At 40.7% G+C, this 18,207-nt stretch overlaps 1 protein-coding gene across 4 annotated transcripts in view; it reads right to left on the bottom strand.

The window, feature by feature from the left end:
* Window positions 1–18,207, bottom strand: part of G3BP2 (G3BP stress granule assembly factor 2) — a 37,780-nt gene that overhangs the window by 16,693 nt on the left and 2,880 nt on the right. For all 4 annotated transcript variants that reach the window (XM_008069059.2, XM_008069053.2, XM_008069051.2 and 1 more), the window contains exon 2: window positions 4,703–4,821. In XM_008069059.2, coding sequence (XP_008067250.1) covers window positions 4,703–4,797 — 95 coding nt within the window. In that variant the 5' untranslated portion in view covers window positions 4,798–4,821. The remainder of the gene's footprint in view (window positions 1–4,702; window positions 4,822–18,207) is intronic.

The raw sequence follows: 18,207 nt of genomic DNA on the forward strand, positions 1-18,207 counted from the left end.
AGGAGCGGCCATTGCACTCCAGTCTGGGTGACAGAGTGAGACTCCAACTCAAAAAAAAAAAGAGATGTGGTCTTGCTATGTTGCATAGGCTGATCTTAAACTCCTGACTTAAAGTGCCTCATCCTCCCAAAGTGTTGAGAATGTGGGTGTGAGCCACATCATCAGACTGAGGCAGTAGAGTTCTGGTATCCAACAAACCAGGTTCCAGGTCTGGTTATGTCACTAATTAGTTGTATAACCTTGGAAAAATTACTTAAGGTCTTTGAGATTCCTTGGTTATATACAGAAACACTAACTACTCCACAGGATCGTTGCAGGGTTTAAATGAGTAATGCACACAGAACACTGAGTGTATCTGGTACACTATGTTGACAATCATTGGCTATTCTCATCTAATTCTTATCACATCTACTTTTTGTTAAGTGGAATATGACAGTTTTGACTATTTAGTACATTATAAATACAGATGCTACAGTAACTGACCCATTGTTTCTCTTCAGACACAAAAACTTAGTTATCTAGCTTTGTTTGGTAATCAAAGTTTAACATTTTATTCAGATCTCCAAAAGATTACTAATTATAAAGGCCTAAGCAGTTTAGTTAAAGTGACTGAAATAGAGACGGGCATACCGGCTCGTACCTGTAATCCCAGCACTTTGGGAGGCTTAGGTGGGAGGACTACTTGAGAGCAGGACTGCCTGAGCCTACAGGTTCGAGACCAGCCTGGGCAACTTGGCAAGACCTCATCTCTACAATAAAAAAAAAAAAAGCCAGGTATGATGGAACGCATCTGTGATACCAACAACTGAGGCAGGATTGCTTGAGTTCGGGAGTTCGAGGCTACAGTCAGTTATGATCACACTAATACACTTCAGCCTGGTGACCAGAGCAAGAGTGTCTCATAAATAAATAAACAATTCAGAGAACAAGTCTAAAATCTAAAATTACTTCAGCATCTAATTTCTTGGTAATATTTTCGTGCTTTTTTTTTTTTTGGTCTCACTCCGTCACCCAGGCTGCAATGGCACACTCACGGCCACCCTAGCATCAACCTGCTGGGCTCAGGCGATCTTTCCACCTTAGTCTTACAAGTAGCCGAAACTACAGGCACACGCTACCACGCCCAGCTGATTTTTTGATTTAGTGTAGACATGAAGTCTAGCAAAGTTGCTCAGGCTGTTCTCGAACTCAGGGGCTCAGGCAATCCCTTCACCTCGGCCTCCCAAAGTACTGGAATTACAGGCTTGAGCCACTGTGCCCAGCCTTTTTTTTTTTTAATTGTAGAGATTACATGCATGCACCACCACGCCCAGCTGTGCTGCTCTTAAATGCAGGATAAGTTAGTCTTTCTTGGCATTATCTAAAGCAATTAGAATTAACATCTTTCTAACTTAAGGTTATCAAAGATGCAAAGTTAATTTTTTCATAAAGAGAACTCAGCTCCTGTTGTAATAAAACATGTAATAGCTTTTCTATGCCAAGCAATGTTTTTAATGCATTACATAATTGATTCATTTAGCCCTATTTTTTTTTAAACTCAGGGTCTCACTTTGTCACCCAGGCTGGAGTACAGTGGTACAATCATGGCTCACTGCAGCTCCAACTTCCTGGGCTTGGGCGAGATCCTTCTGCCTCAGCTCCTGAGTAGCTGGTACTACAGACACGTGCCACTATGCCTGGCTAATTTTTCGATTTTTTTGTAGAGACAAGGTCTTGTTTTCCTGCCCAGGCTGGTCTCGAACTGCTGGGCTCAAGCAATCCTCCCACCTTGATCGCATAGAGTGCTGGGATTACAGGCATGAGTCACCACACCAGGCCCATTTAACCCTCTTAATAAAACCTCATGAAGTAAGCACTACTAACTAAATGAATAAACTGAGGTTCAGTTTATTAACTCCCCTAAGATCATATACCTATCAAGTGGGTCGGCTACAAGGACCCAGATAGTCTGGCTCCAGAGTCCATGCTTGTCACCACTACCCTATAAAACATTTTAAACTTACACTATTTTCTCTTGTGTACTACTAGTAAACATGGAAACCGGCATTATTTTTCGAGAGGACAATCTAGTGGTTTCTGTGTGTCTGTGTGAAAAGCCTTGTAACGATCATACTTTTGATGCAACAATTCTTCTAGAACTTCTTCCAAGAAGGTAACCAGCAAGGTACATTTTTAAAAAGGCATATTTGAGATATTCATTACAGTGCTGTTTATCACAAGTGAAAAATTACAATCTAAATTTTCATCAAAAGGGAAACTGGGTCAGCCTCAGTGGCTCAGCCTGTAATCCCAGCACTCTGGGAGGCCGAGGCAAGAGCATCGCCTGAGCCTGTGGTTCGAGACCAGCCTGGGCAACTTGGTGAGATCTGTCTCTGCAATAAATGACACACACACACACACAAAAAAAAACTAGCTAGGCATGGTTGTGTGGATCTGTCATTCCAGCTACTTGGAAGGCTGAGGTAGAAGGATCACCTGAGCCCAGAGGATTGAGGCTGCGGTGGCCGTGAGCGTCCCACTGCACTCCAGCCTGGGTGACTAGAGTGAGAGTCTAACTCAAAAAAAAAAAAAAAAAAAAAAAGGGAAATTGGTTAAATAAGCTAAGTACAAAACACAAATAAGTGCTGCATGAAGTCTGTAAGTAACATGATGGCATACAGCCTTATTGTTTTGAATTTTACCTCTTATGATCACTAAAAAAAAAAAAACATATATATATATGCTAATACCTGTATCATAAAAAGACCAAATTTCAGCTATCAAAATGCTCTATTGGCAGTGGCTCATACATGTAATCCCAGCACTTTTGGGAGGCAGATGTGAACCCAGGCATTTAAGACCAACCTGGACAACTTGGTGAGCCACATCTCTATAATTAATTTAAAAATGAGCCAGGTGTGGTGGCACACGCCTATAGTTCCAGCTACTTGGAAGCTGCAGCTCCCAGCAGTTTGAGGCTGTGGTAGCTATGATTATCCCACTGCAGACTAGGCAATGAATGAGACTCTGACTTAAAAAAAAAAAAAAAAGGCTCTATTAATTTCATTCTTTTCCCAATTCCCTCACATAGCCTGTCAAAAAAAAACCCAACAAATTTACTGTTATAATTACAAACACATATAGCTATTCATTCTGAGTTTATTCGGGTGGGCAGTCATGTTAATTATACTTAACATACACAGCATTATAGGAGAGTAGCTGGGGACTTTACTCAGAACTGAGCCTGGATACTGGCTGTGACTAGCTATTTTATGAGATAATATACCTAAAAGTGATTAGAAAGAGAGCCTAGCAGTCAGGCGCCGCTGTGGCTCAAGACTGTAATCCTAGCATTTGGGGAGGGCAAGGTGAGAGGACTGCCTGAGCCCAGGGGTTTGAGACTAGTCTGGGCCACTTGGTGAGACCTCGTCTTTACAAGAAATAAAAAAATTAACCATGCATGGCAGCACACGCCTATAGTTCCAACTTCTGGGAAGGCTGAGGAGGAAGGATAATCTGAGTCCAGCAGGTCAAAGCCACGGTGGCCGTGAGCATGCCACTGCACTCCAGCCTGGGTAACAGTGAGATTCCAACTCAAAAATAAAAAACAAAAAAAGGCGAGACAGCCTAGCAAACAATAAATATTAAAGTGCCTCCTGGAACAAGAGATTACACATGTTTGACAGAATAGGACAAATTACATTAGAATGCCTAGAAAACAATAATTAAGAGGACCTACAGATAAAAGGAATAAGCCTTTTAAAGCAGCCTTTCCTAATGAAGTGACAAGGGTACAATTATCCTTAACTCACTTGGCGAGTGTATTCTAGAATACTTACAAAGTCTAATTTTTTTTTTTTTTTTTGAGTTGGAGTCTCACTCTGTCTCCCAGACTGGAGTGCAGTGGCTGCTCCCCGCCACCGCAGCCTTGCCTGTTGGGCTCCGGCGATCCTTTTGCCTCAGCCTTCCAAGTAGCTGGAACTATAGGTGCGCACTACCACGCCCAGCTAATTTTTGATTTATTGTAGAGATGAGGTCTCGCCAAGTTGCCCAGGCGGGTCTCGAACCTGCGGGCTCAGGCAATCCACTCACCTCAGCCTCCCAAAGGCGTGGGATTACAGGCTGAGCCACCGAACCCAGCTCAAAGTCTAATTCTTATAAGAGTTTCATATCTCTACCACTTGCTAAGATAATACCTAGAAAAACAAAAATTACCCATAAATGAATTTCATTTTAATATCTGGAATAAACAAGCCTACAAATGTCTACCTCTTTTGTCAAGATAGTAAACAGGGCTACTCCTGCTGTTTTACCACAGAATACTACTTTGCAGAGTATTAGCAATACAGTCACAAGTATATTCATTTAACTGACTCATTTGCCAGTGCTGTTTGGGAGAACTTATAAAGACGATCTAAGCCACTGATTTCAAATTGCCTATTAGAACCCATTCACTGGTCAAGTTCAAGATATCTGTAAAAATGAAATATAAAATACCAGAGTACATACATAAGAATAAGTGTACTAATCAAAGTGAAATATTTTTCCTACTGTGAGTTGCAGTCAAAAACACTAGTTTTAGTCAAATGGCTAAGATATTGAATACAGCTTAGAGATGTTTACAAAGATACTATCAGGTTACATAGAGACAGGAAAGGCAAAATATATGTAATACAAGAAAAAAACTCAAGCAGAATACTAAGAAAATGTGTTTAAAATTTACCTGTGTAAATATTCTGGAGCTTTATTCAGCAAAGTATAATATTGCCTCACAAACTCCCGCCCTACAAGCAGCGGACTGGGCTTCTCCATAACCATTTCTTTGCTGCACAATGTCAAATGCTGAGGGAGCAAACACAAGAATAGTAACTATTAAAATCACCTTTGTAAACAACTATGAAATAAATGTTCTTAGCCATACAAATGAGAATATAAAGTAAATCAACACCATTTGCTTTATAACGGTAAAATTCCCAACTATTACTTGTTTCTTGATTTCCCTATCCCTCAAGGCAGAGGGAACCAGCACCTATTTTCTTTCTTATTCCCAAGAGTCAAATCCTGCCTCAGACTAAGCATACCACAGTCAAATTCCCCCATTCGTACCACCTTTCCCCTTTGGGAACAAAAATCTGCTACACTCCTGAACTTCTGTGGTTTTATTTTAGAAAGCTAGGTAGAAGGTACAGGTTAGGACTTAAGAGATTATACTTATCATTGGAAAGCACTATGACTTGTGTCCTTGTATACTCTCTCCCTCTGGGAATTAATTCACCATTTTCAAAACAGCAATAATGATTAATAACCAGCTATAACTTCATCATTTTTTACATTTGTTATGTCTTTTTAAGCTTCTTTACACTAATTAAGCATTTAACCACAGGAGGTTCGAGAAACCAAATGCCCTGGTGGACAAGTTAAGTCTCCTGCACTCAAGAAGTTGTTTTGGTTTGTTTTAAAGATGATGCCTTGTTATGTTGCCCAGGCTGGTCTTGAACTCTTAGGCTATAGGGACCCTCACACCTTGGACTCCCAAAGTGCTGGGATTATGGGTGTAAGCTACCCACCCAACAAACTGAAGGAGTTTACAGTCTTTCAAGAAATATAAACAAGCAAACTCAACAGAATAGGTTGGGTGCTGTAATCAAGTATCCTCAAAGCTCAAACATAAAGGTCAAGAAAAGCTAGCACAAAATAAACACAACTTCTCATCATTTACTTTGTGCAGGAAGCCCCCAGAACAGTCAAAATTATAACATTAGGAATTGGGGATTAGAAGAGAAAAAAATATATATGACCTTGTTTAAAACACAAAAATCAACCATCCATTTCTATTACAGTTAAAAGTACTTAAAAAAAAAAAACTACAATACTTAAAAATGTTTATCTATTGGGCACATGAGAAGGCAGTTTAAATTTCTGCTTAACTAACAAAAATGACTAAATAAAGCATATTCAGAGAAAAAAAAAAATTCCTGCTTAACAAATCTCAACGTATGTTTCCTTTAAAAAACTAAAAAATTTCACAAAGAAAGTCCACCATAGTCAATACAACTGCGATGCTGTTTTTAATAAAAACCAAGTATCAGCCTAGAGACAAGACTGTAACTTTAAGCAATTCTAATGACATAAAAGCCAGTTTTTAAATTATGCTCTATTAATGGGTTCCTTGTTTCTCCCTTTCCAACTAACTGGCAGTTGGAAACTTTCAAATTTGATCTATAAAAATTCCCAAATCTGTTTAAATTTTTCTACAATGCCTCACTTGCTTTAAAAAATAGTTAACTCATAACACAGATCCAGATACTGCCATTTCAGGTGCCACTGGTTTTCCACAAAACATAAATCTCCCAATGAAGGCAGTAACACCCATCCCCCCCCACAAAAAGGATTCTCACTTGCTACATTTAAAGTAACAGAGCTAAGTAACATAATAGTTTAATTTTTTAATTTTGAAGATGTGGGGTACAATTCAGGGTTAGGTATACAAATGTTCATTATGCCTGTACCCTTGTTAATGAGGTGCCATCCCCCCCGCAACAGTTTTCCACTACTACCAACCAGCCCTCACTCTCCCCTGGCAGTTTCCAATAGTTTTATTTTGAATGATAGGGGTGGATAAAGAACAGTAGACTCATCTAGTAATATTTTGTACTGTTTCTGGATTTGGGGATTGTTTTCTTCTCTCTCGGTATTTCCAGATTTTCTACAATAACATGTTGTCATTTATCTCAAATCTCTCATCATATTCAAATACATATTTTCCTATCATTTTTGTTACACACAAGTTTCTTTCTCAAATCAAAATAAAAAAGTACAGCATATACATATCAATATCAAAGAAAGATCAAAATATACTACAGATTCATTATAACAAAGTTGAAGCAAGGCTTCAAATTGTCCATTATCTAGACAGTCAGGAAAATATGATGGTCAAGATACCATTAATTTAGATTGGAGAGACAGGGAAGGGCAATAAAATATGTGATTTATCAATATTCAATAAATAAATATTTATCATAACTTATTCAAAGGAGGTAACTTGACAAGCAAACTTCAAATGATGAATAAGAAAAGGAAATACTAATCTGGTAAAATAGCCATATATAACAGGCTATACATAAAGGCCACTTTTTTAAGTTAGAAGAGGCTTCCAAAGGGGATGGTAAAACAAAACAAAGATGTTTACTCAGAAAATGATGTTTCAATTAATTACACATAGAGATCAATTACTTCTGTACCATCTCTGATTTAAACTGACTCAGAATTTAGAGGGTCAAAATACAATTGCTAGAAATCAACCAGAAAGTGAACATATTAGAGAAAAACAAAACAAAAAAATCCTCAATACTTATCTTACTATCCTCTGATGGCCGGCTAATTTAAGTGCTCTTAACAACTGACATCTCACCTCCCTGCCAATTCTCTGTTCTAGAGTAGAAAGATTAACAGTTTAATATACAAGGAATGACTTCAAAGGAGCATTTGGAATAGACTGTTTACAGAGCCTCAACTACTTTAGAGTTTAAGTTTAGAGTCATTCTACTCTTCCACTTGCCTACTGCGCCTAAAGTCCCAGCGAGTGTTCAACACCCTTTTATTCATTCCTGTTTCTTTTCTTTTCTTTTTTTTTTTTTTTTTTGAGTCAGAGTCTCACTCTGTCTCCCAGGCTGGAGTGCAGGGGCACGCTCACGGTCACTGCAGCCGCAACCTGCTGGACTCGGCCGAGGTGGAATGGCCTTCCAAGTAGCTGGAACCACAGGCACCACACTCGGCTACTTTTTGGGTTTATTGTAGAGATGAGGTCTCTCGCCAAGTTGCCTGGGTTGGTCTTGAATTCCTGGGCTCAGGGTCCTCTTGTCTCCACCTCCCAAAGTGCTGGGATTACAGGCATAAACCACAGCATCCGGCTCATTCCTGTTTCCTAAAAAGGACACCTCTCCATTGGCCTAAACTAATTCCTGAAGCACATGTACTCCAGCACTCATGGGAAATCGCTCTGTATCAATCACATCTTTTCTGAATCTCTTAATAATACACACTGAGGCCGGGCACGGTGGCTCAAGCCAGTAATCCCGGCACTTTGGGAGGCTGAGGCAAGGGGATTGCCTGAGACCAGGGGTTCGAGACCAACCTGGGCAACTTGGTGAGACCTCATCTCTACAATAAAAAAAAAAAAAAATTAGCCAGGTGTGGGGGCATGAGCCTGTAGTTCCAGCTACTTGGAAGGTTGAGGCGGAAGGATTGCCTGAGACTAGCAGGTTGAGGCTGCAGTGGCTGTGAGCGTGCCACTGCACTCCAGCCTGGGTGACAAAGTGAGACTTGACTCAAAAAAGGAAAAAAAAAGAAAAAATACCCACTGAGAGAAGTGAAGGAGAGGAAGAAATAAGAAAAACATGCAAATAAGATAGAAAGTCCCAATGAGCTTCATATCCCACAATGTGCTTAGACTTCCTCCATTTCAAAATAATAATTTTTTAAAAACTCATCAACCAAAGTTATCAGTCTCCTTTCCTTCCTTGAGTAAAACTTTTAGGTAAGAAACATCGAGGCTTTTTGTTTACTGTTTAAAGTTCAGTGAATCGCTAGTACTACTAGTAATGGGGCTGCTTCCACAGCAAACAACTCCAGTCTCTGTTACTGTTAGACGCACCATGTCTACAAGGAGTAGATAGTTGAACTACTCAACACAGCGAATGGAAAATATAGGAAGGTAAAGGGAGTTAATACAACACAAGAATAACCCGAGATGTTCAAATGTCAGAGATACTGCATGAGTAGCCAGTTACTATATGTATTCCAGAGACAATGGAAAAATTCAGTACAAATATTGTAAATGAGTCATACATCCAAAAAAGTGAGATTAGAGTACTCCAACACTAAGATTCTGTTAAGAACCAGGACTTTTGACTTCAGTACTCATTCCCACACCTTCCTATCCGTAATGCCTGAAACCCTATGCATTCATCTGGGCCCAAAGAAAATACTCTCCCCCTAAAAATCTTTCCTGATTCCTTAACATATGAATATAATTTTTCTCTGCACACTTTCAAAGTACTTTAGACTAAGCTACTAAGTGTGCATCTGTCACCACCTTTCTTTTCTCCACTTTCTCTTAAATATTGTAACTTATCTTCTCACTGAATGCAATTCTCTTGAAAGCCACCATTCTTCTCAATTCAGTAACTTCTCAGTCCTCCAACTGCCTGCATTTATCACTTTTGATGACCTCCTCCTACCTCTTCTAGAGTTTTGAAACACAAATTTCTTTCTCACCAAAATTTAGAAGTTCTCTCATGGTTGTGTTGTCTTCTAACTTGGTAATCGCAGCAGCTCTCAGATCCAGCTAAGTTTATATCTAGTTTCTACCATAAGTTCAAATTTTACATCTCTAACCACATGAGGAGTACCACACATGAACTCAAAGGAACAATATATGCGCACCCCATACAGAGAAAGCTATTTCCTTAGTTCTGTTCAAGGTTTCACCATCTTCTCAGCTTGCAAGCTTAGTCCTAAGTGACTGCCAGAAACTCTAGTCTCCTGGAATTTGGGCCCTCCTCTCCACCCCCAGGAACTGAGACCTTTTAGTTTTTTCTCAAAACCCTCCCAAGTTCCTGTATCATGTGTAGTATACATTGTATAGAGTACAATTCAAACATCTGCATTCAGTTTGGCATATAAGGCCCTCCACAGAAATCCAGTCCGCCATTCAAGGTCCAAATCAAGCTTTCACAATTATCTCCCACTACATCCCTCACACCTGCAATAAATTCTACACAAATACTAAGTCACTCAATATCATTCTCTGCAATGTTCATTTCCTGAGCCTTTGGGTCAATGAGTGAGACAACACAAATTCACTCAACATTTATTGAATAGCTAGTGTGAGAGAGAGAGAGAGAGAGAGAGAGTGTGTGTGTGTGTGTGTGTGTGTGTGTGTGTGTAGAGGGAGTGTGAGAGAGAGACATTGACCTGAAAAATAATGTTCAATAGGACAGACATGATCTACTGTCCAAATGTCCAGTGGGAGACAGATTATCTAAACATAATTATCATATATGATAAATGTCATAGCCCTACCAGACACAATGTACTGCTCAAAATGTAACAGGAGTAGAAATCTGACATGTAGAAATAAAGTGAATATTCCAAGCCAAAGCTAAAGAGAAAAGAAATTTCAGGAAATGACTATACTCAAAACCTCACACCCCAAATTTTTTGTCCATCTACTCTTCAAAAACCTACTCAATAGCTTTAGGGTGTATCAACAGGAAAGAAAAAAAAAAACTTACTCAAGGTCTTACTCCTCTTCTATCTGGCTTTTCTAGCTGAGCTACACCCCCTTCCACACCAGGTAGGATTACCACTGGACAGCCACATGCTAAAACCTCTCCTCTTTAACTTTTACTAATGTACTTAGTTCTCATCTCTTGCTCAGGAAACCCCTCCAGGCTAAAGCCAAGTATAAACCCAGCAGTGTTAGGCTCCCAGGAGATGCTCAAGAGACAATTTTCCTTGCAGCACCCACTATTACTTTGTACATAATAGGATTAGAAATAGTTGAATTTGGTGGCTCACACCTGTAATCCCATCATTTTGGAGGTCAAGGTGGGAGGATCCCTTGAGCCTAGGAGTTTGAGACCAGCCTGGGCAACACAGGGAGACCTCTTGTCTACAAAAAATAAACAAAACTAGCTAGGCAAGGTTTCATGCGCCTGTAGAGTCCCAGCTACTCAGAGGTTGAGGAGGGAGCACTGCTTGAGCCCAGGAGTTTGAGGCTGCAGTAAGCCATGATCATGCAACTGCTTGCTACTCTGAGAGACCCAATCCACCCCCCCAATTAAAAATTCTTTTTCCTCTTCAGAAAAGACAAGCAATCTATTAAAATAAAGTGTTTTCAGTAGTTAGTAAGTAAAGTTAAGGAAAAATTGTTAACAAATAGATTAAATTAACCATGAACCATGCAATTTCAATACATTTTAAAAGTCCATCTCCTACACTCTCAAGCTTATTTATATATAAATGTATGTGGACGCACACATTCATTTATATGAAAGCAAAAAACATCTGTAATATCAAGTTAGAATTGAAAGTTCTCAGATAAACTAAAGGTTTAAATAAGTCAAGTATAGCAGTTTACCACAACTTTAAGAACTTTTAGATGATTGAAGTTTCAAAAATTTAGCATTACAATACCCCAACACACATATATGTAGTCAATTTACTTTCAAAGGTACCAAGGTTATTCATTTTGTCTTTTCAACAAAATGATTCTGGAACAACTGAACATCCACAAGCTAAAACAAATAAAGAAATTTGACTTATACTTTGTACCATGTACAAAAATTAATTTGAAAGGAACTACAGATCTCAGTGAAAAATGTGGAACTCTAGGCTTCTAGAAGAAAATACAGGAGCTATCTTTGTGACCTTGTGTTAAGCAAAAATCTTACATAGGACACAAAAAGCACAAATGACAGAACTGGCAAATTGTACCAAACCAAAATTTAAACTTTTGCTCATTTTAAGACATCATTAAGAAAAGCAAAAAAGCCAGGCGTAGTGGCTCATGTCTGTAATCCCAGCACTTTGGGAGGCCGAGGCGAGAGGATTCCCTGAGTCCAGGAGTTCGAGACCAGCCTAGGCAACTTGGCAACACCTTGTCTTTACAATAAATAAAAAAATTAGCCCGGCATGGTGGTGCATGCCTGTGGTTCCAGCCACTTGGAAGGCCGAGGCCAAACCATTGCCTGGGCCCAGCAGGTCGAGGCTGCAGTGGCTGTGAGCATGCCACTGCATTCCAGCCTGGGTAACATTAAGACTTGAATTATACTTTATATCATATACAACAGTGAGACTTGAGTATATACTTTATCAACACATACGAGTAACAAATTAAGTACATGAAAAGATGACCAGCTCTAATGTGTCTGTGAAGTTCGCTCTCCTCCCTTTCTGCCTCTGCTGCCACCATGGTGCCCATGAAAAAGCTTGTGGCGAGAGCCCAGAAAGGATACTCAAAGGAGCCTGAGCACAATTGACCCAGTCTGCTCTCCCAAATTCACCAATCAAATGAGTCACTCCACTTCCCTACAAGCAGAAAGAAGTTGTAAGTTTTTCTCCAAGGGAAGTCCCTCCATGTAGAAAAATGAATAGGAGTAAGGGGCTCTAACCTACATGGCAATTTCAGACTCATTCTGACAAAGCTAGGTGAGGTGATAGGTTTCAATTGGAGAAGAGTTTGAGTTTTGATATTTTAGTAGACTAGTCTTTTTATGAGCAAAATAATAACTCTCTTTTTTAATATTCAAGAAGGAAAAGAAAAAACTGTAAAGTCCACCTGAAAATTCACACAGTTATGTTTCCAGGGGCAGGTATGGGAAAAAATAATGTTCCTTTATGCTTGCACACTATCAAGTCCAGCTTGTTCAATAAACCAGACACAGAAGAAGGCTCTAGGTTTTTGGCCTGGACAAAAAAAAAAAAAAAAAACCTTGTGGCAAAGGACGGCGGGGAGGTTCTGAAGTTCACTCCTGATTGCACTCACCCTGTAAAAGATGGAATCATGGAGGCAGCCAATTTTGAGCAGTTTTTGCAAAAGAGAACCAAAATGAATGAAAAAGCTAGGAATCAAGGTGTAAGGGTTGTAACCATTGAAAGGAGCAAGAGCAAGTTCACTGTGACTCTGCGGTACCTTTTTCCCAAAAGGTATTTGAAATGTCTTATCAAAAAATATTTGAAGAATAATCTACATAATAATCACATAGCTGCTAACAGCAGAGAGTTACAAATTATGTTACTTCCAAACTAACCAGGATGAAAAAGAGAAGATCAGGATTAAAATTCATTTATCTGCAATATTTTGTATGAGTTCTTAAATGAAACTTGAGAACAACAACAAAAATGATCAAAGTCATGAGAAAAATGCAAAATTGAAACCACAATGGCATAACTCTATATACCTATAATAATGGCTAATATAAAAAAACATGGACAGGCGCTGTGGCTCAGCCTGTAATCCAAGCACTTTGGGAGGCCGAGGCGAGAGGATTGCCTGAGTCCAGGGGTTCGAGATCAGCCTGGGCAACTTAGTGAAAATCAACTCTACAATAAAACACAAAAACTAGCCGAGCCAGGTGTGGTGGCATGCATCTGTAGTTCCAGCTACTTGGAAGGCTGAGGCAGAAGTATCGCCTAAGCTCAGCAGGTTGGCTGCGATGACTGTGAGCATGCCACTGCACTGCAGCCTGGACGATAAGAGTGAAATTCCAAGCCAGGCTCAGTGGCTCAGCCTGTAATCCCACGCCTTTGGGAGGCTAAGGTGAGTGGATTGCCTGAGCCCGCGGGTTCGAGACCCACCTGGGTGGCAAGACTTCATCTCTACAATCAAAAAATCAGCCGGGCGTGGTAGTGCATGCCTGTAATTCCGGCTACTTGGAAGGCTAAGGCGGAAGGATCGCCAGAGCCCAGCAGGTCGAGGCTGCGGTGGCCGGGAGTGGCCACTGCACTCCAGTCTGGGCGACAGAGTGAGACCCCAACTCAAAAAAAATAAAAAAAAAGAGTGAAATTCCAACTTAAGAAAATAATAAAATAAAAACACTAGTACTTGCAAGGATGAGTAACAGTTGGTAGGAAGAAAAAAAAGGGTACACTGAAAACCAGTAGCACAGTTTCATATAAAAAATACACACCCCAGCAATCACATGCCTACAAATTTACCCAAGAAAAACAAAAGCATTATGTTCACACAAAGACTTGTAAGTTGTTTATAGTAACTTCATATTAATAAATACCCCAAAACTGGAAACAACCCAACTGCCCATAAGCTAGGTGAATGAATAAACAACTGTGGTAGAATCACAAAACTGAATACTACTCAATAAAAAGGAAATATTGATATATGCAACAACATGAGTTTCAAAAGCACTATTCTAAGCTAAAGAAGTCAGATACAAAAGCCTAACACTACATGATTCTACCAATATGACATTCTGTAACAGGCAAAACTAGAGGGACAAATCTGAATAGGGGATGAAGATAGAAGGAAGGAAATGACAACAAAGGGGGGTGAGGGAACTTCTGGGGTGATAGAAATATTGTACAACTTGCTTGTGGTGGTGGTTTCATGGTAGCATGTCTGTTCAAACTCAAACAACAGCACTCAAAAAGAGTGACTTTAAACTGTCATCCCACATTTAAGATTTAACAATACAATTATGCTCTGTTATGATAATCACTTAAACAAAAGGAGAATCAACTGCATACAATCTTTGTAAGAGAAATACAGTACCCAGTCATCAATAAGAGTCAACAGTTTAGAGACAATTTATTTATTTAAGTTTATTCATTTTTGAGTCAAGAGTCTCACACTGTCATCCAGGCTGGAGTACAGTGGCATGTTCACAGCCACTGCAGCCTTGACCTGCTGGGCTCAGGGGATCCCGCCACCTCAGACTTCCAAACAGCTTGATCTACAGGCTTGCGCCACCATGCCCAGCTAATTTTTTCATCTATTGTAGAGAGCAGGTCTTGCCACGTTGCTCAGGCTGGTCTAGAAGCCCTGAGCTCAGGCAATCCTCTCATCTCCGCCTCCCAAAGTGTTAGGATTACGGGCGTGAACCACTGCGCCCCACAAGGCAATTTATTTAAAGATATTATCTTTTACCTATTAGATTAACAAAAATGAAAACAGTCAATAACATCCAGTATTGTCAAGGATGCAGAGGAAAATGGGCTCTTTCACATATAGTGTTGGTAGAAACATAAATTGTTAAGTAATAACCACAAATTGCAGAACTATGTGTTACAAATCTCACCTTTTAAAAAAAGAAATAAACTGGGCCCGGTGGCTTAGCCTGTAATCCCACGCCTTTGGGAGGCTGAGGTGAGTGGATTGCCTGAGCCCGCGGGTTCGAGACCCGCCTGGGTAACGAGACCTCATCTCTACAATAAATCAAAAAATCAGCCGGGCATGGTAGCGCACACCTGTAACTCCCACTGCTTGGAAGGCTGAGGCAGAAGGATCGCCGGAGCCCACCAGGTCGAGGCTGCGGTGGCCGGGAGCGGCCACTGCACTCCAGTCTGGGCGACAGAGTGAGACTCCAACTCAAAAAAAAAAAAAGGCTACATAAATCCTCACTATATTGTCTGAATTTTGCAAAGTGCATATACTAACTTTGTAATTTTTGTTTTTGTTTATTGATTGACTGATCAACTGATTTGAAGTGTCATTCTGTTGCCCAGGCTGAAGTATAGTGGCATACTCATGGCCACTGCAGCCTCAATTTGCTAAGCTCAGGAGATCCTTTAGTCTCAGCCTCCTGAGCAGCTGAAACTACAGGCAAACACCACCACACTCTGCTTTTTTTAATTTACTGTAGAGGTGAGGTCTTGCAACCCTGGGCTCAGGCACTTCTTGTCTCTGCCTCCCATAGTGCAGGGATGACAGGCATGAGCCACCATAGCTGGCTAACTTTGCAATTTTTTAAATCAAATTTTTGCCAGTTACGGTGCCTCACACCTGACACATCCCAGCACTTTGGGAGGCGGAAGCGAGAGGACTGCCTGAGCCTTGGGGTTTGAGACTAGCCTGGGCAACTTGGTGAGACTTCGTCTCTACAATAAATTTTAAAAACAGCTGGGCATGGTGGCACTTGCCTGTAGTTCCAGCTGCTTGGAAGGCTGAGATGGAAGGATCACCTGAGCCCAGCAGGTTGAGGCTGCAGTAGTCGTGACCGTGCCACTGCACTTCTGCCTGGATGACAAAGTGAGACTCCAACTCAAGCATAATAAAAATAAAATCATATATTTTTTTTTACTTTTCACTCAGTTTCTGATAACATCTAACAGATAATGTTACTGGTTGAAAAATGCAGCTCTGGAATAAAGGTCAAAGTTTGAAAATTTGTTTCTCACTAATGTAAGCCTTAGTAATAGCTGTCATTATGTCTACATTAGTGACAATACTTAAAATGTTTGTGTGTGCTTAAATATTACCAACTAATTGAAGATAGAAATGAGGAGGTTGAGATAGGAAACAGACTAGTAAAAAACCAATGAAACTGGAATGAAAAACGGTCAGCTATGTAGAAAAAAGGTTAGGTACGGTGGCTCACACCTGCAATCCCAGCACTTTGGGAAGGCAAGAGAATTGCTTGAGCCAAGGAGCTCAAGTCCAGCCTGGGCAATATAGCGAGACCTTATTTTCACACACACACAAAAAAAACTTAAATGAGCCAAGCATGGTGGCATGCACCTGTAGACCTAGCCACTCAGGATGAGGTGGGAAGATTGCTTGAGCCCAGGAGGTCAAGGCTACAGTGAGCCAAGATCATGCCGCTGCACTCCAGCCTGGGTGACAAAGTCAGATCCTGTCTCAAAAAGAATAATAATAATAAAGACAAGATATAATACTAGGATTTTGGAAGGCCAAGGTGAGATGATTGCCTGAGCCCACAGGTTCTACACCAGCCTGGAAAACTTGGCAAGACCTCATCTCTACAATGAATAAAAAAATTAGCCAAGCGTGATGGCGCACACCTCCAGTTCCAGCTACTTGGAAGGCTGAGAGGGAAGGATCACCTGAGCCCAGCAGGATGAGTTGCAGTGGCCGTGAGCATGCCACTGCACTTCAGCCTGGACAACAGAGTGAGACTCTCTTTCAAACAAACAAAAAAAAGAAAACCTTAATCGTAAAGAAGCGCTCTCCAACTTTAATGTTTCTAAGAGATAAACAGTGAAACATCAGCTTCACATGCAGTCATTAAACTACTGTCAAAGACTGCAGAATCATAGAACACAACACTGAAAAACAGCATAAAACTTACAGCTAAGGTATCATTTCAGTAATGTAAAGTCACTGTACCCATTTGGACAAGAAAATAAAATTAGTTTTAAAATTCACCATAGATAACAAAATAATTATGAAAGCAAATTATAATAGATATGGTAAGGTAATCCAGGCAAAATAACTGTGGACTCAATTAATTCTTATTAATCTCAAGGATCTCTGAAACGGTATCTCTCCAACTTATTAAAAGAACTTCTCTCCAAGTGCAGTGGCTCACGCCTGTCCTCCCAGAACTTTGGGAGGTGAAGACAAGCAGGATGCCTGAACCCAGGGGTTCGAGACCAGTCTAGGGAACTTGGCAAGACCTTGTCTCTACCCTAAATCAAAAAAAAAAAAAATTAGCCGGGCATGGTGGTGCATGCCTGTGGTTTCAGCTACTTGGAAGGCTGAGCCCAGCAGTTTGAGGCTGCGGTAGTCGTATATCACTGCACTCCAGCCTGGGTGATGAAGTGAGTCTCTGACTCAAAAAAAGAAATTACAGGTTCCTTTATCTTTTTAAAATAGATTGAGTAGGCCAGGTGGTGTGGCTCACACCTATATCCCCAGCACTTTGGGAGGCAGAGGTAAGAAAACTGCCTGAATCCAAGGGTTCGAGACCAGCCTGGGCAACTTGGCAAGACCTTGTCTCTACAATAAATCAAAAAATTAGCCAGTGTGGTTCCAGTTACTTGGGAGGCTGAGGCGGAAGGATGGCCTGAGCACAGCAGGTTGACGCTGTGGTGGCCATATCGTACCACTGCTCTTCAGCTTGGGCAACAGTGAGAATACTACTCAAAAGAAAAAATAAAACAGGCCACGCTCGGTGGTTCAGTCATAATCCCAGCACTTTGGGAGGCGGAGGCGAGCGACTATTTGAGCCCGCAGGTTCGAGACCTGCACGGGCAACTTGGCAAGACCTTTTCTCTACAATAAACCAAAAATTAGCTGGGCATGGTAGCGCGCCCTGTAGTTCCCACTACTTGGAAAGCTGAGGCGGAGATCGCCGGAGCCCAGCACGTTGAGGTTGCGGTGGCAGGAGCGTGCCACTGCACTCCGGTCTGGGCAACAGAGTGAGACTCCAACTCAAAAAAAAGAAAAAAGAAAATAGACTGAACATGATCTTCATTTACAGGAAAGATAACTGATGTTTATAAAACTTAAGGAAAGGAGCTCAAAGTTCCTCAGTATCAGTTATAAGAGAATTTGAAACCAGGTCTCCTGCCTCTAGTAATGTTTTCATTACATCTGGTTAAGAACAACCGCTTTGGAAAAACAGCCAAGGAACCCAAGAATACAAAAAATTAACTTTATTTTATTTTATTTTTTGAGTTGGAGTCTCACTCTGTCGCCCAGACTGGAGTGCAGTGGCCGCTCCCGGCCACCGCAGCCTCCAACTG

Source organism: Carlito syrichta, unplaced genomic scaffold (assembly GCF_000164805.1).
Source record: "Carlito syrichta isolate Samal-C Ts95f unplaced genomic scaffold, Tarsius_syrichta-2.0.1 Scaffold311780, whole genome shotgun sequence".
Classification (NCBI taxonomy): domain Eukaryota; kingdom Metazoa; phylum Chordata; class Mammalia; order Primates; family Tarsiidae; genus Carlito; species Carlito syrichta.